Source organism: Propithecus coquereli, unplaced genomic scaffold (assembly GCF_000956105.1).
Source record: "Propithecus coquereli isolate 6110/MARCELLA unplaced genomic scaffold, Pcoq_1.0 Scaffold147, whole genome shotgun sequence".
NCBI classification, from domain to species: Eukaryota; Metazoa; Chordata; class Mammalia; order Primates; family Indriidae; genus Propithecus; species Propithecus coquereli.
Window position 1 is genome coordinate 7,205,106 of NW_012139080.1, and position 22,914 is coordinate 7,228,019.

Sequence of the window (22,914 nt, forward strand, 5' to 3'; positions counted from 1 at the left end):
CTATGCGTTTACCTCCTTCCTGGTCAACAGCGCCTCTGCCAAAGGCTAGAGAAAGGGATTCTGAGTAGTTCAAGGAAAGCTTTGCAGTTACATGGTGTGAGCTGCTCTGCCTTTGTTTGTGAAGTAACTAGATTATGGCCAGACATAGGAATGGAATCACTTTGGTTTGTGGAGCAGTAGTGAGTAGCAACTTTATATGTGGTTGTTTCCGTTCACTTTTGGGAAGCAATTAGTGTTTAAGAAAATAGATGTAAAGTGACTAAGTACACCTGAGATTTAGACAGTCTCTAGCAGATAAATGCTGATACTAAGACACCCTTCCCCAGAAAAAGAGAAAACTCCATCTTGAGAAAGAGAAAGTGACTCTTGCTTAGTTATGTTCTGCAGTTACTTTTTCACCTGATCCACATCCAGGGGCTGTTTACAGCCAGGTTTGAAGAGCCCAATGTGGAGACTGTTCTAGCTTGTCCTCTAAAGGCAGACCACGTATCCTCTAAAGGCAGGTGGGTGGGCAAGGGGGCCTCCGTGGCACTCCAGATCAAACTGAACCTGACATCCGCTTGCCTGACCCATTAGAAATGCTGTTAACAGACTCTGGCTGCCATGTGGCCTCCAGGCCATAGCTGGTGCTGTGTGTCATTCCATCCCGGTGAGGAAGGTCATGGCTTCCTGCAAAAGCGCGCTGCAGGGGTGGAGAAACAGACTTGGAGTGGGACTGACTGGCTCTGGATCACCTCTGTTGCTCACAAGCCATGTGACCCTCCGTGCCTCAGTTTCTTCCTCTGTAAAACAGGTAAAAATAATACCTGCCCAGAAGGATTGCGGGCAGATGAAATGAGAAAATCCGCTTGAAGTGTTTAACAAATGCCACATAGTGAGTGCTTAGTAAGTGTCCCTAAAGCCTTTATTCCCCAGCCCAATCCCCCTCGCTTGCTTCAGAGAGGAAACACAGGTTTACAACAGGCGAGGTCCCTGTGTGTTTTAACAAGCTCTTGGGGAAGCAGTGTGGAAAATGAATTAGGGAGGGAGGAGGCCAAAGACTAGGAACCCACGGAGGAGTCTGCAGACATCCAGATGGGAGGTGGAGGGGCGGAACTAGGGCCCTGGGCAGTGGGATTCAGGAAATATTTGGGAGAAATTGTCTCTAGGACTTGATAACAGGTTGGAAACTGCACACTTGGCCCAGGGCGCCGGCGGGAGGAAGGTGGAAGGAAGGGAAGGCAGCTGCAGGGCCGGTGTAGGCGGGCGTGGGCGTTAGACGTGTGGCTTGGGACTTGAGGCCCAGCGAGCAGGCCCCGAAGGCGCTGGGAGCGCAGGGGTGGGGTTCCGCCCGGAGCAGGAGCATTTCGGTACGTGGGGGGCCCGTTTCCCGGCGCAGCTGGCCCTTGTCTAGGTGGAGGCTGCCGAGGTGCTAAGCCTGATTTCCTCCTTGGCGGGTCAGCTTCGCGGTTGCCAGGCGTGACTGGCGGAGCCCCGGGGGCCCTCGCTGACACTCGGCTTGGAAGCGGCCCGGAGTTCCATCGTGGCCGGCTTCCTTCCTTCCTCCCTCGGCACCTCAGTGCTCAGTCCGGGCTCCCATCCCGCCGACCTTGCCGGCGCCTCCGCCCTCCAGCTTCCCATGACCTCAGTTAGACGCGCTCGGGATCAAGTTGAGGCTGGTTTTCCAGCGGGCCGCCGTCCAGACCGCAGAAACCGCCGCCGTTCACACCCGGCGGCCGCGCGCCGTCCGCGTCCAGGGCGGAGAAGGGCGCGGGCGGCCGGGGAGGCCCCCTCGGCTCCGGCTCCCCCAGCCCCGGCGGCTGCCGGCGGAGGGCCTCGCCGCGCACAACCCGCCGCAGTCGGCCCCCGCGGGGCTCCAGTGGAGTCTTGGCGCGGGGGGACCGCCGGCGGTGCGCCACTAACCCGGCAGACGGGGGTACCGGAGGGATTCGCTCCCACTGCAAGCCCGGGGTCGCCGCCCTCTCTCACCCGTTGCCGGCCCGAATCCCCCTCCGCCCCCCTTCCCCGCGAACTGAAGCCCAGGGTCCCCCACCGGCCCCTCGCTATCCAGGGATTCCCTGTCCCCCTCCCCGCCCCGCGCTGCCCTGCCTCGTTCCCCGGGCCGTGGGGTTCTCCATCATCCAAGGGAGGACCCCACAAGGGCTGCCCCACCCTTGGCGGTGGCTAAGCCCCGAGGCCCGCGGCGGCCTGGCGGAGAGCGGCCGCCCGCCGCCCGTCGCTTCCCGCGCGCCGACGGACGGGGGACTTTCCCGGGTTTGCGGCTAATGGCAGATAATGCGCCCTCGAGGCATGAGCCCCCGGAGTTAGCTTTCATGTTTTCCATCAATACAGCCAGAGCGTAATGTAATTAGCTTTTCGTTCGTTCTCTTTTCTTCAAACAGAAAATAAACCTGATTCGGAGGAACAGACTGTCCCCCCTGCTCGGGGGCGGTGGCCAGCTTGGGTTTCGTGACCCCGCCGCGGGGGTTTGCAGCGACGGTCCCCAGCGGCCACGGTGGCCCTTTGGAAACTGACAGAGATAGCTGACACGAGCTCGACGCTGCTGAAACAATTTCCACAATGTGCAAGTCCCGGCATGTGCCTGCAGGGCGGGGCTGGGAGCCAGGCGGCTTCCCCGGCGGCGGCGCTTCTCCCGGAAGGGCGTGGGGGCCGAGCTGCTAAGCTGGGCGGGCGGCCCCGAGGGCTCCCGGGTGGCGGACACCCGCCCAAAGCGCAACAGGCCGGGAGGAGAAGCAAACAGCCGTCCTTCGCCTGGACTCGGAGTCTGGGCTCGCCGCGGGAAATCACTGCGCTGCGCTGCCTGCCCCTGCCCCTCCTCCATTTCGCACTTCAGGTCAAATGACCCCGTGGGGACTCTTGGTGTGGCGCCCCCTGCGCCCTTTTGTCCCCCAACTCCACCCCAAACCTCAGACCCGGGAGACCGGCACATTATCTTGGAGGTTGGGTTCGTTGTCAGAAGCTCTTTTGTGTTTGGCCAACCCAAAACATGAACTTTTGTACTAAAAGGCCCATGTTCCTGCTCATTTGGGGTTTTAAAGACAAAGGGGTGTCCTGGCCTTCCCATTCTTTTGGGCCTGGCAACCTCCCCATCCCCACAATTTGAGGGTGACCCTTTCTGATCACTCCAGCGGGCCAAAACCAAGTTTCTTCTCCTCCTTTTGAACTCTGGAGGCCTTCCTTGTTTCCGCCATTGGGGAGCACTCATCATTTGTGGCTGAGTTCCTTTTTTTTTTTTTTTTTGAGTTTTTGTCTCCTTACCTGCCCCCTCGAGGGTCACTCTAAGCTTCCTGAGACCTGCTTGTCCACCCCAACATTCCCCACCATATTGCCTTTCCCTAAGGTGTCTTTCAGAGCATCCTGGCAGGCTCTGGGCCATTTTAGCAGGTGAATGGCACCTGTGCCAGGGCTCCAAGGGACTGACCAGGTTTGCTTTTTCCTGGCATGTCGGTGAATTAATTGCAGTCCCTGGGGATGATGTGCCTACTGATCTGGCCTCTAGAGTGTCCCAGCTGTCTTCCAGTGCTCCTCTCACCTCATTCTGCCTGCTTAACTCTGCTGAGGGCATTTTCCCCCACGTGAAGTAGGAGGGTGAGGTATCTACTAAAATAGAGGAATGGGGGGGTTAAGAGGCCTCTGCAGGATGAAGGTGTCTGGTGTAGTGTTGGGGAGAGGGGGAGAGCGCTGACTGAGGAGGGAACCCTGTTAGGTTGCTGGGCAGGGCACTGAGGCTCCACCGAGCTTGGTGAGCATGACTCAGGGGTCAGGGCTGGCATGGAAGACACGTGGAGCTTTGTCAGGCCGCAGTGAAGGAAGGCCGCCCAGGATATCTGCAAAGGGAAGAGCGGGCAGTGAGTCCTGGCCGGGGAGCAAGACAAGGTTGAAGACTGGAAGCGCAGTGCGGGTGCTGGCAGGTGGGCAGAGGGGGTCAGAGTGGCCGGCTCTTACCCAGTGAGATCAGAGGTTCTCATGTACTGCAAATTGGCATTTATGTTTTGAAAAATTAATCTTCTTTGTTCCTACTAATGCCTTTATAGAAAAGAAGAAAAATGTGTGAATTAACTATTATAAGACTTTTTTTTGAAGTTTGTATCTTTCAGTCCGGATGCATGTCCCACTTTACAAAAAAAGAAAATCCAATGTTAAAAGATGTATTGAGGGGGCAATAATTTATATTTTAGTTTGAGAACTCATGAGTTTCCTTAGAGACGTATGAATGATGCGCACTTTTTCCCCCATCAGATAAACTGAAACAAAATAAAGTGAGTTTTAGTTATTTCTTTCAAAGAGACTGAGGGACCCATTTAGCTAACCAAAGAGATATCTGTAGAAAGAGGCATTCTTGATTTTTATCTACGAGAGAGCAGTAAAAAACCAAGAATGACAATTGGGTATTATCTGTGTCCACTGACAGAAAGGGAGCATATTGATATAATCAAGACTGGTCTTAAATTTGGAAATTTAGGGAATGAATATAACTACCATAATTTGTTAACCAGCAGCAAAGCAAATAAAATGCATATTGACAAAGTATAATCAGAAAAACAATCCCATGTGGATTTTTTTTACTAATCTTTTTTAAATCAGCGGAACCTTTTTTCAAGATAAGGTCTTATATGGAACAATGTAAAAACCAAATAAAATTGAGATTTATATTATAATTTCAAATTTATAAGTGAAATTAATATAAAGTCAATCAATATATCAAAATTTGGTATATAGCACATTTTGGTGAGGAGTTTCTTTTGGTCATGCTTTTTTCATTTTTTATTGTGGTAAAATACATATAAAATTTATCATCTAACCATTTTTAAGTGTACAGTTCAGTGTTATTAAGTTCATATTGTTGTGCAACCACCATCACCATCCATCTTCAGAACTCTTTTAAATCTTATAAAACTGAAACTCCATACCCATTAAACAATAACTCCCCATTTCCCCCTCCTTCTGGCTTCTGGCAACCACCATTCCATTAAATACTTTGTCTCTATGAATTTGACTAATCTACATACCTCATATAAGTGGAATCATAAGTTTGTCCTTCTGTGTCTGCTTATTTCACTTTGCACAATGTCCTCAAGGTTCATCCATGTTGTAGCATGTGTCAGAATTTCCTTCCTTATCTTCCAAGATAAGATACTTTGCTTATCTGTTCATCCATCGATGGACACTGGGATTGCTTTCATGTTTTAGCTATTGTGAATAATGCTGCTATGAACGTGGTGTACAAATACGTGTGGATATTTTTATAGGAACATGACAAATTTAGGGTCTAAAAAAAAAAAAAAAGCACAGAGTGGGCTCCATCACGAGCTCGGCTGCATGTCCCTCCCCCAGTTTCACACAGGGGTTGGGGCGTGGGGTTGTCGTGGGGCAACTGAAGGACATCCCTGGAAACAGTGCGTCCCAGGGGGAAGAAAGGTCAGGCAGGTGAGTCCTGCACGGTGACAAACATCAAAGCATTGGCATATCAGAATTATTGTGAAACTTTAAAATAAAAACGGTGCCTGTGCTGAACCCTAGACCCCTGAACCAGAATCTTCTGGGGAGGAACGTGGGCATCCATGTGTATAAAAGCCTCTGCAGGTGGTTCTGACTTGCCACCCTTGGGGCTGGGAACCACACAGCCTTGGACTCTGGAAGGAAGGGCGACTCTGTGTCTTTCCTTCCAGGGGCAGAGAGTAAACACCACAAGATCTGTTTTCATAGGTAAAACCCTGCAAGACCCCATGAGGCAAGACAGCCCTCCTGGGGTTGCCCTTTAGCAAAGTGAGATGTTTTTCCTGATTGCCATAAACATCATGCAGGGCCAGCCCCACATGCTACAGAGCACAGGGGTTGTCACCCTGGGGAAAGTGGCTTATGAACCATCCCTGTAAGGCCTCCGAGAAGCATCGAGTGGAGGATGCTTTGTAAAAGCAGGTGGGAGATAGAACCAGGAACAAGGTCACATCAGTGATGATTACAAGAGAGGTAGGTGATCTGCACTCTTGGTTCTTTGAAGGTATATGCTTCTCATCTGATCTTACATGTTCAATGATATCCTTGGTGAGTCCCAGATCCACTGTTAACTGGATTTGTGACATAGTGACTTATGGAACTCTTATTTTCTCACATGTAGAAAATGACCTTTAAGGGTGGCAGCGATTTCCATTCTTTTGGATTTTATAGACCGGTAAATGTCTACTAAAATTTTGGGGACTGACATATGGTTACCAAGTTTTATATCAAGGACAATGAAAAAAACTAAAAGCTATGATCTACCATCATTTCATAAAAAAAGGGCTATTTTGACATCATGAAGGGTAACTTCAGAATTTAAAAATTGCACACACTGAACTTTAATTAAAAAACAAGAGCTGGGCATGGTGGCTCACACTTGTGATCCCAACTACTCAGTAGGTGGTGGGAGGATTGCTTGAGGCTAGGAGTTCAAGACCAGCCTGGACAATGTAGTGAGACCTTGTCTCAAAATCAAAGAAAACAACTCTGTATTTCCAGTGGATTTCTCATTTTCTGTGGACTGATGAAAAGCTTATCACCAACTCATCTCTGCAAACTAAACTCCTTTCCCTTGAATACTTAAGAGCAGCTGCACCACTTGCAGATGTTGTTAATTTCCTTGAAGAGGTGGTTTCAGGGCTTTAAGAGAATCCTGAGGAAGTGAAATGCAAAAGTCACTCTGTATCTTGCCTCAGTTTCCAATATTAATAGCTGTGTGGTGAGTGCTAGCAGCCAGAAACTGTATCATTGCTTTAAAAAGAAGTAAAAAAAGACAGATTGTGGCAAGTAGAATCATGGAAACTTGAAGTTGGAAGGTTTCTTAGCAATGATCTCATCCCTGTGGTTTCAAACTAGTGCTCCATGGAGCCACAGAGGTGCTGCTTGAACCAACAAACTTCATTTTAACTGCTTTAATAATTGAGTTTCTTATTAAGATACAGCTCAGTTGCTTAAAAAAATGTTTGAACACCACCAATCCAGGCCATCTCTAATTTACAGGGAAAACTGAGGCTGAAAGAAGGTATGGGGTTTTCCTAAGGCCACCCATTTTTACTTGGCAGGACTTGGTGACACACCACCAGTGGGGTGGGAGTAGGAAGGATTCTTACTGTCGAACTTTCATAGTGCCTGTTCTCAGATTCATCAATGGTTGAACCAAATCTTTGTACCACTCCACGGTAAGGAGTCAATCCTGACAGTTTCTCTTCTGAAACACAGACTGGCTCCTTTTCCTACGCAACTCTGCATTCTTCCTGGCACACTGCTCCTACATGATAGGAATAAAGGTTTCACAGACAACTGTTGGAAACTAATTTTTAAACTCTAGGTCTGCATTTTGCTCCCATCTTGACTATTACTGATAAAAGTCTTTTTAATAGTATTTATTTATATTTGAAGAATATAGAGCTAATATTTGTATGCATATCATTTTATGATTCTAAGGTCATGCCTATACAAAAAATTTAAAAGATATTTTATTTTATGAAAGATGTACTTTTATTAAAATGTCTGAACTATATTGTCTAGTATATAAATGAAATGAATCCATTTACTGAACAGAGCTCTTCACATAGCTGATCACACAGCAGGCTAAAAACATCTGTAAGTCAAGTCTGCCACAGACTATATCATGCATTCATTGTATAGAAAGCCCCGAAATGGTGACATGTAGCATTTCCTAAGTCCATTTTGTTATCGGACACAACTCAGATGCAAGTAGCACAAATTCTATATAGCCTAAAGCAGTTTTTTTCACACTGTGGTTCTCAATCTTCAGTAGGCCATGAAATCAATTTATTGGGTTATGAGAGCATTAAAACACACACACAGTCCTAGAAGAGCAAACTGTCAAAGTATATTACATGCTTTAAGTGTAAATATTACTTAATCAACATTTTATTTCAATCATATATATGTCTGAACACATATGTACTGGGTCATGATATAAAATATATTTCACAGTTCTCCAGGGCGAGACATTGTTCTAAAGAAAAAACATACTTGGCCATTCAGTCCCTTGAGAAAAGATTTTTGTTCTTTTTCACTTCTGAGTGATGGCTCCACATCCTGGGTACTCTGAAGCCCTCTCTCAACACAGTAATGATGATCTCTAAGCACAACCATTTCCTGGTTTATTGCTATTTTCTGGATGGACACCTCCTGCTCTCATAGCCCTGCAAGCTTGCAACAGCTCATCTGAACCCAGGTAAGTAGAAGCCTCAGGTCCCTGCCTACATGTGCAGGCATGATGCCAGGGGCTTTACAGACACGATTCTTGACAGATATTATTTCCTTTCTTTTACCTGTAGCTGTACCTCACCTGTAAAGTTCAAGCTCCTAGCATAGAACATAGGGGCTGAATGAATGCTTCTACATAAATGAATTCAACAATGAGCACATTCTAGTTTAAACCATACACATTAAATTCAACAAAATATAACAGTTTCAAATAAAATAAAATATTTACTCATTCATACTTCAGAAATACAAAAGTACTATAGAAAGCTTTATTTATATTCATTAAATCATAATGGCTTTATTTTGAGCTGTTAGAAAATGACCATTTCAATGCGATACCATATATTCAGTACAAATTATGACTTTTATCTAAAATAATTTAATAATACTAAAAACATGATACCGAGGCAAAAGGAAAATATTTAATAATTTTCCAAATGCTAGTAAGAAAGAACCACATCAGTGTGCACCTGATTTGGGTGGGGGGGTGGCATGATTTGGCCCATGACCTAAGGGAACTTGGGAGAGTGAACCAAAGCTTTTTTAAACTGGAAGGACACTCATGTTGATCTAGTTGAAACCATCTCCCATATTAGGAAACAAATCCATACCAGGACAAGTGACTTATCTAAGGTCACATAATTATATGATAAGAGATGCCCCAGGTCTCCTAATAACAAATCTAGAACCTTTTCCATTTCATAACAGAGGTTTATACTATAATACAATCATATTTTTAAAAGATCAAATCAGATATCAAAAAGTTCCCAAATCCATGATATCTTAGACTTTAAAAAACTCTAAAGCGAGACTTTAATAAACATATGTGTTGACAACTGTGTTCAAGATAATACAATTAGTACAGAACAGAGTGCTGTAAACAGTGATCGCTTGTTGGTGCAGCAATTCATTTATATGCTATGTATCACTCTGTGTATTGGTTGTGTTTTCATCTGAATCGCTTGAGTTAAATTGCTTCCACAAAAATTTCTTATTTGATTTCCAAAGAGAAGATTCTAGCTCACCTTTCCTTTTGGAGGACAGGGCAAGGGGTGCTTTTTCACACAGAGTCTCTATGACCGACAAGTCAGTGAGTTTGCTAAGACTGTCCTCATTCTGCTCATTCAAGAGGTCCCAGAAATCTTTTGGTCTCCGTTTTGCTTTTTCCATGGGCCCTGAAAGAACTTTCTTTGGCAGTTGTGTGAGACTGCTCCCCTGACTTTTAAAGAGGTCATCAAGAATAGAAGTGTCACCGAGTAAGCCTACCACAGAAGTGTTTTCTAACACTGGATTTTCTATCTTACTGTTTTCCAATTTGAAAAGGGGTCCATTTCTTGAAATGCCCGTTCTTGTGAGGTCCTGTTGTTCTCTCATGGTGTTTTCTAACTCTCTCTCACGTGCTGCAGACTTACTGTTCAGACAACAGGACACTACACTACCTTTGGATGCTTGGCTGTTTTTCCCATTGTCAATCTCTCGGGTAGAGCTAATAGGTGATTTCTTAGTTTCTGCGTCATTAGAGAACAACTCTTCTCTACAGGAAGCATGATTTTGAAACTTAATTGCTTTTCCTTTATATATTTTTGGGCTACAAATTTGAGATATTTTGTTGGTAGAATCTTTAAATGACAAAGTTTCAGAATCTGACAGCTTTTCTTTTAGAAGAGATTCTCTTTTTTCAGATTTCTTCCTGATTTGCTTTTCTTCCTCATAGGCAGAACTGATGAATTCTGAAGCAGAATCCCCCCAAAATTCTTTTACCTCTGGATATTGAGAAGCATAAAAGTCTCTTAGCATTTTCTGTCGTTCTTCAGCTGTGGCATTAGTTATACGTTTAGCAAATTCCTTTATAGAAGATGAGTTAAAGTAAGACGCCATTTCTTCAAATTGTTTTCTAAAGATTTAATGAATAAAACCAATGGTTATTTTTATTACGTTTTATTTTTAAAGAACTAGTCATCAGTGACAGGAAATGTGGCAAAGCAATGTAATCTTGTTCCTTTAATACACGTCTGTTTAATTCCATAATGAAAATACACTTTATCCTAGTAGAATGTGGCCTCTTTCTTTATGCTACTGAAAAAAAATATTTTAGCTCATGAAATCACCAGCTTTTTATGTTATTCTGATTTATACTATTAGGTATTTCCTGGGAATTATGGGAGCCCAGCATGCTACTCCTCTAGTGAGCCAATTTATGACTGACAGGAGAATCATAATTTATATGATCTGTACACTTGAAAATCTATATTGTACTCAAGTCCCAAGAAATAAAATTGTCAAGGGTCTTAACAAATAGAAAAAATTCTGAAAAATTAAGAATTTTTTTCCTTCCTTTTCCTTTTTCCCTTCTTCCACAAATATGATTAGAAATTTCATAAGACTTTTTTATGAGCCTGAGGGAAAGTTCTAAACTGATAAACCTAGATTCTTTTATCCCCACAATTGGTCTAACTTCAGTATAGACAGCTAAACTAAGAAGTATTTGAAGAAGTGAGCTACATCCTTAATATAAGAGATTACTAAAAGCTATTATATGCACATATGAGGAAATGGGCCTTCTGGAACCGGTAGAAGGATTGTTTAGAGACCCTGGGCAAGAAACTCTGCTCCTTTCCCCAGGTAAGGGTGCTATGGACTGAACTGTGTCCTCCCAAAAATTACACGTTGAAGACCTAACCCACAATGTGACAGTATCTCAAGATAGGGCGTTTAGAAAGTAATTAAGGTTAAATGAGGTCATAAGGATGGGCCCTAATCCAATAGGATTAGCATCTCTATAAGAAGAGATGCCAGAGAGCTAGCTAGCACAGTCTCTTTCCCGCCCTCCCACTCCCTGTTTCTCTCTGCCATGCGAAGACACAGGGAGAAGGCAGCCATCTACAAGCCAGGAAGAGGGCCCTCGCCAAAAACCAAATCAGTTAACACTTTGTTCTTGGACTTCCCAGCCTCTAGAACTGTGAGAAATAAATTTCTGTTGTTTAAGCCACCCAGTCTATAGTATTTTGTTATGGCAGCCCAAGCAGACTAAGAGAGAGGGTATTGCTTTGCTGATGTTGAGTCTGGGCCTTGAGTCAGGAGAACCCAATTGTTTGTAAGCACTCCTTTAAATAAAAGCTATAGATGGTATTATAGTACATGATTAAAAGCCACAAAGTTTTAGAATTATATTTATATTTTACACAATAGTTCCTTAAAACAGTAATTTATTCATTCCACAAATATTTATAGAGCCCTATTATATGCTAGGTAGGAATTATCCAACAGTGAACAAGACCCCGTTGTTTGTCTTCAAGGAGTTTATAGTCTAGTCCGGGGAGAAAACGTGTGAAAATCAAACTAGAATAGAGTTATAAATCCCAAGATATAAATTTACTATGAGGTAAATGCAGGGCCCTACTGGCGCTCACAGAAGGGGCACCTATGCCCGTGACTGGTGGTGGGCAAGGTGGGTAGGGAAGGCTTCTCTGAGGTTACTTCCAGTCAGGTAACGACAAGTGAGGAAGCCTTCCAGGGAGAGGGCATGTGCATAGGCCCAGTTCCAAGAGGACCTGGTACACGGGGGGCAGGAGGAACTGCCAAGGAAGAGGCTGAAAATCAGATGGGGTCTGTATACCAAGTTCGGGAGTTTGAATTTTATCCTATGCACAACAGAGAATCCTTAGGGTAAAATAATGATTTATTTTTGATGTATGTAAATAGGAACTTTAATGCCACTTCTATTTTTGCCACTCAGATCGGTTATATACAGTTTGTGTTTCCTTTGATGTTAGTGGCAGTCCATAATGTATACTCATGACTTTCTTTTGTGGCTTCAGATGAACAGCATGGCTTCTAGAACTCAATACATTGTCTTGTTAACTGTTCCAAATTCAGATACTATACATGCTTGATTAACAGCCACTCTCATCTCCAACAGCATAGTTAATAACACAAATACAGCTTCCAAATTTCTTTCCTGGAAATTGCCAATGTTCTTGTTGGAAAACAACAAGCATGTTCCTAGAAGGTTCCATTTTCATTTTACATGAAGTAATGGGATATTATTTTGTTTATTAATCATCTCCAAATTCATTTTCATGGCCTTTCTAATAACTATTTGTGCTTGTAAAGATGAAGTGATTGGCAAAGTTACAAGCTGATGACTTCTATTTATCCAAGACTTGGTGATGTCTCAGCAGCTGCCAAAGTAACTTCACCTCTGCTGTGCTGAAACCATGATCTCACCTGTGACCTGTGGCCTGTTCCCTCTGGGAAGAGAGCTGCTTCTAACCTCATTTTATCTGAGTAGTCTGCAAGTAAATCACGCCATATGGTTGCCCCTTACAGGATAAGTTATCATTATCATTCATTTTATTTTTACCTTCTAACTCACTTTCCTAATTCTGGGCTTTCAAAAGAACTTTCTCTAAGAATTTACGGAAATGCAAGGTACAACCAGGGGGCACTCTGTAAGGAAAAATTTATAAACTAGCACAGACACCTATAAGCCACTTAGGGAAAGAGGGAAAAAAGAGATACCAAAGACAGGTATCTTTCAGAAAGTATATCAGAAGCAGTTATGGTGGCTCACACCTGTAATCCTAGCACTTTGGGAGGCTGAGGCAGGAGGATTGCTTAAGGTCAGGAGTTTGAGACCAGCCTGACTGAGCAAGAGCATCTCTACTAAAAATAGAAAAATTAGCTGGGCATTGTTATGTGTGCATGTAGTCCCAGCTACTTGGGAGGCTGAGGCAGGAGGATCACTTGAGCCCAGGAGTTTGAGGCTGCAGTGAGCTATGATGATGCTATGCACTCTACCCAGGGTGACAGAGCAAGACTCTGTCTCAAAAAAAAAAAAAAAAGTAGTTATTATCATGGATAAAATTCAAAATCCTTTCCCTTTATCTGGAGGAACTGGGGTGGAACACTGCTAAAATCACCTTCTCTCTGCCTAAGCTTCCTGAAGGAAAGGTAGGCCTGGGCACGTATTCAGATAATCACATGGCTGCAGGGTGGAGCAGTCTTGATTCTGATCGACTAGGATGGTTGGCAGGACAGGGCGGGTGCTAGTAGTCCAGACACTGTGCCGAGTTCAGATTCTGGCATTCTAATATTAGATATCCTTCACCTTTTTACTTAGCATGAGTCACTTATTCCCTAGGCAGGTAGAGAAAAAAGGGAAGGAAGGCAAAAACTAATAGTTGTTAGTACTTTTTTTTAATATACGGTGCTAAAGAGGATGAAGATACACGTGCTCCTGAAGACTGTTAAAATGTACACGGTTGACATCCCAGCAAAGTAATTGCCTAAAGTGGAAAGGCACGCTCTGCAAGAATCATTGTTGTAGCTCTGTCTGTGGGGAGATGCTCTGTGTGGCAGTGTGGGAGGTGTTCACCTTTCTGTGCAACCATGGGCAGCCGAGAGCCACACTCCAACCTGCCACGCTAGCACCCCGAGGAGCTGAGGGATCAGCCCTTCCCTGGGCAGTTGTGGGAGCATTGCCTGGGAGTTGCCAAACCCCTGAGGGGAATATTTTGAGCCAGCACCATTTTCCTTTTATTCCCAGAGACCAGCAGGACCAGCCCGACCAGGCTCCCATCTGTGCTCACCTCAGCCATTCGTTACCACTGGCCTGTCATCCCCTCCGGCTGTGCATCCCTGGTCTAATCCAATCCCCCAGCCTTCTGAACCATTCCTCGGTGCCCCTGGAACCAGGCTATGATCTACCAACTCCCCTGTGCCTTCCATTTTTATGCTGAATGGTCCTTCTGTGCCTCAAAGACACTGCCAAGGCAAGGCCCTGCATCTCACAGCTCTCACCTCAGGGTCTGTGCTTCACTTTGCTGCTTCCAGACCATTATTTTCTCAGAAAACTCCTTCCCCTCTTTAAGGTTTATTATGCTATCCAGGCAAACCATTCTGTCTCCCATTTTGTTAGCTGACCCCTTAGTTGCTTCCTGCTAGTGACTAAATGCTCAAGAGCCTGGATTAATCCTGCTCACAACCCCATCTCCTGCCATTGTCCTCGATAACATCGATATCCATGTGGATGTCCCACCCAACACCTGGCCCACCGCTTTCTTGACCTCACCTCCAAACATACATCTCAACTCTGTTAGCCTCCTACTTCCAAGGTTATACACTGCCATCGCCATCACCATCAGCTGCACACACTCCACATCCCTGAATTCAGTCATCTCATGCTCCCACTCAACTGCTCAATTACCACCCATGACAGCAAAGCCGTGATACACTTGTGACCTCATCAAGCCATCCAATTCACTGACTCTTCTGCTTTCTCACCATCTGTCAGCCATCCCTTGTCCATCTTAGGTTCGACTTTGTAATCGCTCCTTTATAAATATCCTTTAGCTTCCTTGCTTCACTCTCCATTCTAACCCTGGTGAAACCCCGCCATCTCCCTGTTCTGTGTCTGCAACAAAGCAATTGAAGCTTGCTGAATAAAACGCGCACAACTGGACAGACGGTTTTCTTGAAATTACTCTCAAACAGGGACTTGGCATCACCCAGGAATTCTAGTCCCACTAAGCTTGCTTTCCTACTTTATAAATGATTTATTTCATAATGTTTCTCTCCCTAAATCTCTCTTCCTTTGAAATGATGGCTTTAGTTCTCAATTCATTGAGAAAATGTCACTGTATCTGTGCCCATGTTCATCCCGTCTCTTTCAATGCCTCTGAGGCCGGACGTTGGCCATGGTCAACGTTGGCCTTCTCCTGCCTCCAGGACTTCACTCTTTCTGTGACCACCTCTCTGGCATGATCTCTTTTTTTTTTTTTTACCTATTAGTCTTTTCCCTCAACATAGAAACAGGTTCTATTATATTATCTTCCCAACTTTTAAAAAAACCTACCCTTGGCCCTACGAGGCCCTCTAGCTACTGCTACTTTTCACATCCAAACTAAAGGAGCCGCCACAGGGTCTCCCCACCACCGCTGGCCTGTCGCACACCAGCGTCTGCCCCCTGCTTTGCAGGCTGCTTGTGCCAGGGTGCCAGGTGAACTCTCTGCTGCCACTTCCAGTGGGCACTTTCCCATTTCATCTGGTCTGGTTCTCCGCAGCATTCGATAAAGTTAAGTACTCCCTCCTCTTCGATACTCTTACTTCTCTTGGACTTCAGGACCCTGTACTGAGCCTCCTATTTCGCGGACCACTCTGCTGACACCTGCTGCCTCCAGGCTCTGTCCTGGTGCGTCTCCCTTCCTTTCTGTGCTCTGTTCCCAGGCTGCTCACACGGTCCCATGGTCCTAAAAAACATGTATAAATTCTATGCTAATGCCTCCCAAATTTATATCTCCAATCCTCAATCTCAGAGTAGCATATCCATTGCCTATTTGACATTTGCACAGAGTCTCACATTTAATATGAGCAAAAGAGAACTCCTGATTTTTTTCACTCGAAACTTGTTTCCCTCCTAGTTTTCCCCATTCAGTAAATCCACTCTATTGCTCAAGAAAGAAAGTCAGGAGTAATCCCGATCTATTTCCCAAACCAGTCCATCACCAAATTGAATTCATCCATTTGGTTCTATCCTCATGGCAACCACTCTGGTGCAAACCACCACCTAGTTCTTTCTCATCTCCCCTCGTCCACTTTGCCCTCTTCCACAGGGAAGCTGGAACAATCTTTTAAACACATACCTTAGATCATGTCATTCTTCAATAGCTTTCCACTGCACTTGGAACAAAATCCAAGCTCTTTCCACAGTGTCTATGGCTTTACATGCTCTGGCCCTGTCTATATCTCTGTCTTCATCTTGTGCTACTCTCTGCTGGTTTATGCTGCACTAAGTCCCCCAGTTTTGCTCAGTTCCTTGACCACACCAAACCTTTTCCGTCCTCAGAGATGCTCTCCCTCTGGTTCTCTGTATGGTTATCCTTCAGGTCTCAACTTAATGCCACCTGTGTAGACAGGTCTTCCCTGACTACCCAATAGAACCATGGTTCTACCTCCCCCCCCACCCATTTTTCTCTTTCAAGGCAGCCGGTCCACTTTTTTTCTTATACACCCATACATAATGCCTGGGTGCATATTAGGTGCTCAATACATATTCAATGACTGAATGAATAAAATGCCCTTAAGTATTTAATATTTCATTTTGCTATCTAAAATGATTTCTTTTTAAAAATCAGTCCAGGGGTTAGCTTTTTAAAACATTGAAAATATCTGCAATTTATCTTTTAAAATCAGATTTTTCTGAAATATTCAGATGCCAAGTATAATTCAAATAATTTGTATATTTTATGAAGGAGTTATATTTCTTTTGAGATTTAGTCTTAAAGTCTAGTGTTCTTACAGATGACATACCTGCGGATTCCTTTTGGTGTTTCTCCAATTATGAAGGTGGTCTGGTCTGTACGGCAGATTTTTTTCTTCTTCTGGCTTATAGGGTATGAGATGTAAAGAGGAGATGAAATACTTCCTTCACTTGGTTGTTGGCCTTTTGTTGCATGTCTCAATGTATCCGCATTCACTTTTTCTTTACGTGTCTGAAAAAAGGGAAGGAAACAAAAACTATGCCTGAAAAAATAGTCATTTTTGGTCAAATAAGGAGAATGTCTTACTATTTCCCAATATTCTTTTTGATGAAGTAGGCCAACTGAAATCATTGTCAGAAGATGTAAACCTAGATCTTTAAAAAGATGATATAGAGAAAAATTATTTTTATATCTTAAAGAAAGATGATAAAGAAATATAAATAATATGATATTTCTATTTCAAGGCTGTGGGCATACTGATACACATGCTGATATCTACTATCCCAAAGAAGGATAAAAATTAATGATTATACAAATGATGGCATAAAAATGGAATATCCAAAATTTTTAAGTTCAGTAATTTCTCTCAAAATTACTAAGCAGTCTTTCAGTTACTTAATTTTACATAATTTTACAAATATAAAAAATAATCTTCATGTCAAAATTAAATAAATAAACCATTTTCATAAATCTTACACTTTAACTACCACTGGGTTACAAGAATACGTAGTGATTTTAACATGTTAACTACAGTTGGTTGAATTATAGATAGAAACATACTCATTTTACAGGCTATGGGTTGCTTGCTTAACACAAATTGTTACCAACGGTGGGTCAAGAAATAAATAATTTTAAATTATATCCTTCCAGTTTTCCTGACAAGATGGTATGGTATGACTAGTGGGAAGTCTCCATCCCATCCCCAAAAGAGAAATACTGGATACAACTTAACAATAACAACAACAAAATTACACTTGAGCTCAAAAGTAAGGAAGCAGAATCTCTAGGTACCCAAAACAAAGAAGTAACATAGTTGGTGGTGGAATCTGAAGCTCAGTAGCCCTTGGGGCAGGGTCTGAAGTTGTAGTCTGCAGGACTCCATATGTAGAAGGGAGATGGAAATGATTTAACTCATTGCAGTAAACAACAAAGAAACAAACAAAAAACCCAAGAGGAATCAAAAAGATATCCAATTTACAAATTAAAGCTAGGAAAGCCCAACCCAGGGACACAAGCTAGAAGCAGGCTACCTTCTTCTGACTCTAGATCTGTGGTCCCCAACCCCTGGGCCACGGACCGGTCCAGGTCCCATGGCCTGTTAGGAACGGAGCCACACAGCAGGAGATGAGCAGCAGGCATGTGAGCAAAGCTTCATCTGTATTTATAGCCGCTCCCCATCGCTTATATCACCACCTGAGCTCCACCTCCTGTCAGATCAGCTGCAGCATTAGATTTTCATAGGAGTGCGAAGCCTACTGTAAATTGTGCATGTGAGGGATGTAGGTTGTGCTCTCCTTATGAGAATCTAATGCCTGATGATCTGAGGTGGAGCTGAGGCAGTGATGCTAGCGCTGGGGAGCGGCTGCAAATACCAATTATCATTAGCAGAGAGGTTTGACTGCACAATAAATGTAATGCACATCCCAAAACAATTCCCCCCGTCCCCCACAGTCTGTGGAAAAATTGTGTTTCATGAAACTGGTACCTGGTGCCAGAAAGGTTGGGGACCACTGCAATAGAATGAATCACTGGTGACAAAATGGAATACCAGCTTGTGCCATGTGTGGAATCTGATTTTGCACTACCTGGTATGGAAAGTCTAAGCTGAAAATCAACATAAAAAACTGGCCCAGAACCAGTGAAAACCACAGATTTCAATGAGGGGTGAATAAAAAAACATACCAAGACTTTCATAATTCAGAGTATGTTTGTGATTCCAGTGGAGGGCGGGAAAGAGGAATGCAGACAAAAATTATAAAGAACATATAAAAACCACCACCATGAAAGTGAGCAGATGTAACAAATATTGGAACTCATATCAGAGAAATTATTGATAATAAAGCAATCTGAAAGAGACTTCAAATCAGTAGCATGTCCAAAAAGATAAAGAAAGGAATAGAATTCACTAGCAAAAATTGGGCATCATATAGGCAGGCAGATTTGAGAAAGAACTAAAGACAAACTTTAAAAATGAAATATAGTTTTGAAATAAAAAATAGAGATAGAAATAAACTCAAAATATGGGTTAAGCAGCAGACTAAACAGCCCTATGATAGCTGATAAACTGGAAGAATAAAATTACTCCAAATGTAGTACAGAGATATTTTTTAAAAAAAGAAAAGAGAAATTAAGAGACAGAAGACATGGAAGAAGACAAACTAAAATTTCTAAAATGCTAGAAGGAGAGAAAAGAGAAAATGGAAGAGATGATGGCAGGGAAGTGAAGAATGCAGGAATCCTCAAACTGAAAAAGAAGAGAGAATCCCTAGTGGGACAAATGAAAATAAATCTGTATTTTGTTACAGCACAGATAAAGTGTATACCTTAAAAACTACCAGAGAGAAAGACTAGAAGATGTCCTACGAAGAAATGACAAACTAACATCAGATTTCTCATTAATAGCATCACCACCAGAATAGATAATGCGATAATGTCCTCAACATGCAGAGAAAAAAAAATCTGTCAAGCTAGAATTCTATACCCAGTTAAACTATCATATAAGAAATTTTCAGATATACAAAGACTATTAGAGTTTATTAGAGACAGTCTCTTAGTGATGATAAAATTATTTTTTGATAGAAGTTCAATAGGATTAAAGTGGCATACATTCAATGAACATGGGCACGGAATGGTTTTTCATTCCACAAATATTTACTGAGCACTTACTATGTTTCTGCCACCATGCTATGCATTTGAAATACAAAGACAATCATGTAAACAAAGAGGCCCCTGTCCATAATGGATTTAAAACTGACAAGCCCATTTTAAAAAATATGGTACATTTAGCTTTTTTCTTTTTCTTATAAGACATTTTATTTCCTTAACTTGAGGTTCATTTTATTGAAATTGACAAAAATAACTATATATTCTTTAGTACCAAATCCTTTCTAATGAAAATAAATTGACATCTTCAAAAGCTACTGTGGCACAGATAGATAAACACAAAACCAGGGTTTTGCAGCAATCAGTGATGTTGAGAGTACGTTCCTTAAAAACATAATTTTTAAAATTGTATCTTAAGACATTATTGATAAAGAGAGAAAAATGTTGATCTTTAAAGTCAAGTTTGAAAGGGATTTGATGCATTTATTTTCCATCACAAAACAAGAGGAATATTAAAAGGTCCTAATAAAAAGGCTTATCATCCTAGGTAATTATTTCCCCAAGAAATAATTATTCATTATTATAAGGAGAGATGATAATGTTTACATGAAGGTAAAGGGAGTAAGCAGGAATTGGACCAACCAAGAATACTTCAGGGTCCTCATATACTGCAATTTCTGAAACCATGGAGAAATCATGCCAGGCAAAGGCAATTTTCAATTATTAACATGATTACTCTAGGTCTTTCTGACCCTGGGAGCATTATGAAGCTCACATTTTATACAGACACAGTTTTCTTCAATTAGCTTTATAAATTCTTCAGCAAAATTCAGCTTTTGCAACCACAGCTATCAGACTTGTGGATCTTTAACTTTTTTTAAATGTTCCACATTTAAAAATCTGATTCTTTTAGACAATAAAAGGAAAATCATTCTTCTCTCACATGGTTTCAATAGCTTCTCTTTTATTTAAAAAATCTATCTAGTTTCATATTTCTATTTCAGTAGGGGACTTCAATACTTTAGAAAACAAGGCTGTGAAACAAAATTTTGTATGTTCTCTGGTTATAGTAAAAGATTTTAGCAATCAATGTGCCTGCCTAGGCTCATTCTGAATGAAAGCCTACGGCTTAAATGTATAAGCTCTGTATAGGTTAGAGGGCAGTATACTATATTAGTTTCCTCCTGCTGCCATAACAAATTACCACAAAATTAGTGGCTTAAAACAATATAAATTTATTATCCTACATTTCTGTAGGTAAGAAGTATGACATGGGTCTCACTGAGCTAACATTAAGGTGTTGGCAGGGCTGCCTTTCTTTTTGGAGGCTTTGGGGGAAAATCAATTTCCTTGCTTTTCCAGCTCCCCCTAGAGGCTGCCCATAGTTCTTGTCTTGTGGTCCCCCTCAAAGCCAGCAACCCTTCTTCCCCAACCCATCTTTCATAGTCACATCACTTGCTTACCACAGCCAAGAGAGGTTCTCTGCTTTTAATAAGTGAGATGGAGTCTCACTATGTTGCCCAGGCCTGCCTGAAATTCCTGGGCTCAAGTGATCTTCCTGCCTCAGCCTCCCAAGTAGTGGGGACCATAGGTGCACACAATTATGCCCAGCCCTCCATTTCTTAAACAGGACTTAAAAAGTCAAAATTACTCCTTGATCCATGGGCTGCAGAATGGATCACTAAGCTTAATCACTTCTAGCTCTTGATTTAAAGTGAGAAACATGAGATTCTTCCTTTCACTTGAACACTTAATGCCATTATAGTTATTAATTGGCCCAATTTCAATATTGTTGTGTCTCAGGGAATAGGGAGGCTCGAGGAGAGGGAGAGATGGAAATGGCCATCAACGGTAGTCAGACATACGACATTTATCGATTAAGTTTTCTGTCTTATATGGGTGTGGCTGGTGCCCCAAAACAATTATAATAGTAATATCAAAGATCACGGATCATAGATCACCATAACAGATATGATAATGAAACAGTTTGAAATATTACAAGAATTACCAAAATGTGACACAGACATGAAATGAACACATGCTGTTGGTAATAAATTTGTGCCAACAGACTTGCTCGAAGCAGGGTTGCTACAAACCTTCATTTGTAAAAAACACAATATCCGCAACGTACAATAAAATGAGGTATGCCTATACATAAGGATTATAATACACAGGAGGGGCACCTTTGTAGGGAAAAATTTCTTCTTCCAGAGTAGCCAAAATGAATCCACTCTAGATATGTAATTCTGTAGAGAATTACTTCCTCCTGTAAAGTTTTAGATTTACATTGGTTATAGCAGAAAAGTTCCTTATCTTCATTTATATCAGAAGCATGAAACATTCAAATGAACTCTGATAATAAATATTCTTTCTTTTTCCTTTGAATCAAAAGTGCATTCTCTGCATTTCATGGCATTAGCTCTAAGCCAAGATGCACTATTTTCATTGAAACAATAGTTATTTGTTGAAAGGTTCAACTGCAAAAAGTAAGTTATAGATTTTCAATATGAAAGGGTAAGAAAAACAAAACTTAAGAAATTTGCAGATAGCAATTTTGACATCAGTATACTTAAGGAAAAAAGGGAAGAGTCCTCCTACCTCACAGCCATACATTAGCATTTTTCTATTTACTTGGCTACATGTGGAATTTATCTTTACATAGTAGGAGGCTGCACTGGAATAGTTCAGAAAATGTTTAAGAAAAAAGAAACCCTATTTCTATTAACATTTTTGAAGTAAAAAATAATTTTGAAGGTAAATTACTAAAGAACTGCAGAGGGCATCTAGGTAGGAATAGCAAGGAAATGAGAAAAGTTGATGGGGATGAATCTTTCCCATACCCATCAACTTGTAACATATGGGGGGCAACAAACCTTACCATCCAGGAGAGAGAGTTTCAAAAGCAATCATGAACAGCCTCTAGTTCCCATTTTGGCAGGAGAAGTACTATGGGTAAGCTCTACCATCTTTCTAAACCTCCTGGGGCTAATTCCTGGAGACACATCTGCAGCCAGTGCAGGTAATGCTGACTCCTTCTCTCCTGCTCATGTGTACCCTCAAGGTGCAGAGGAAGCTTGGAGGAGGATGGTGCACAATGGAGCAGAACAGCCTGGCAGGACAGCTAGCCTGTCCAGGGTAGGCTACCAGAAATTAGTGAAATCTTTTATTAAGTAAGTTTGGGATGGTTCTGTCTACTGAGCAGGTTTCTCCCACGTCAGAACAAAGAGCAGTGTATATTTAAAAGCAACATTGACCATTTTTTTCCATAACCAGATGATTACACTTGATGAATCTATGAGAAAACTGGAAACAGGGAGGAGATTTTCAAAGGAATTGGAAGGTCCTGATGGCTGTGACCCATTGAGAAGCCTGAGTGGAAGCTTAATTACAAGTTCTAATTCTAAGGTCACTCTGCTCATCCCCAGACAGCTCTTTGGTCTACACCTAGTTCCTGAGAATAGCACAGAGCTTAATAAGTAAGATACTCTAAGGTCACCACACATGGGCACACCATATAGCCACAAGTCCTCACATCAGATCACACCAACTCTGCCACAAAGCCTAAAAAACCAAGTGCTCTTTCATTTTCCTT

General features: G+C 42.4%; 1 protein-coding gene across 1 annotated transcript in view; it reads right to left on the bottom strand.

The window, feature by feature from the left end:
- Positions 1–9,050: 9,050 nt before the first annotated feature.
- Positions 9,051–22,914, bottom strand: part of ERCC6L2 (excision repair cross-complementation group 6-like 2) — a 112,207-nt gene continuing 98,343 nt past the window's right edge. The window contains exons 17-18 of the mRNA XM_012640018.1: positions 16,549–16,730; positions 9,051–10,132 (exon numbers count right to left, since the gene is read on the bottom strand). Coding sequence (XP_012495472.1) covers positions 9,157–10,132; positions 16,549–16,730 — 1,158 coding nt within the window. The 3' untranslated portion in view covers positions 9,051–9,156. The remainder of the gene's footprint in view (positions 10,133–16,548; positions 16,731–22,914) is intronic.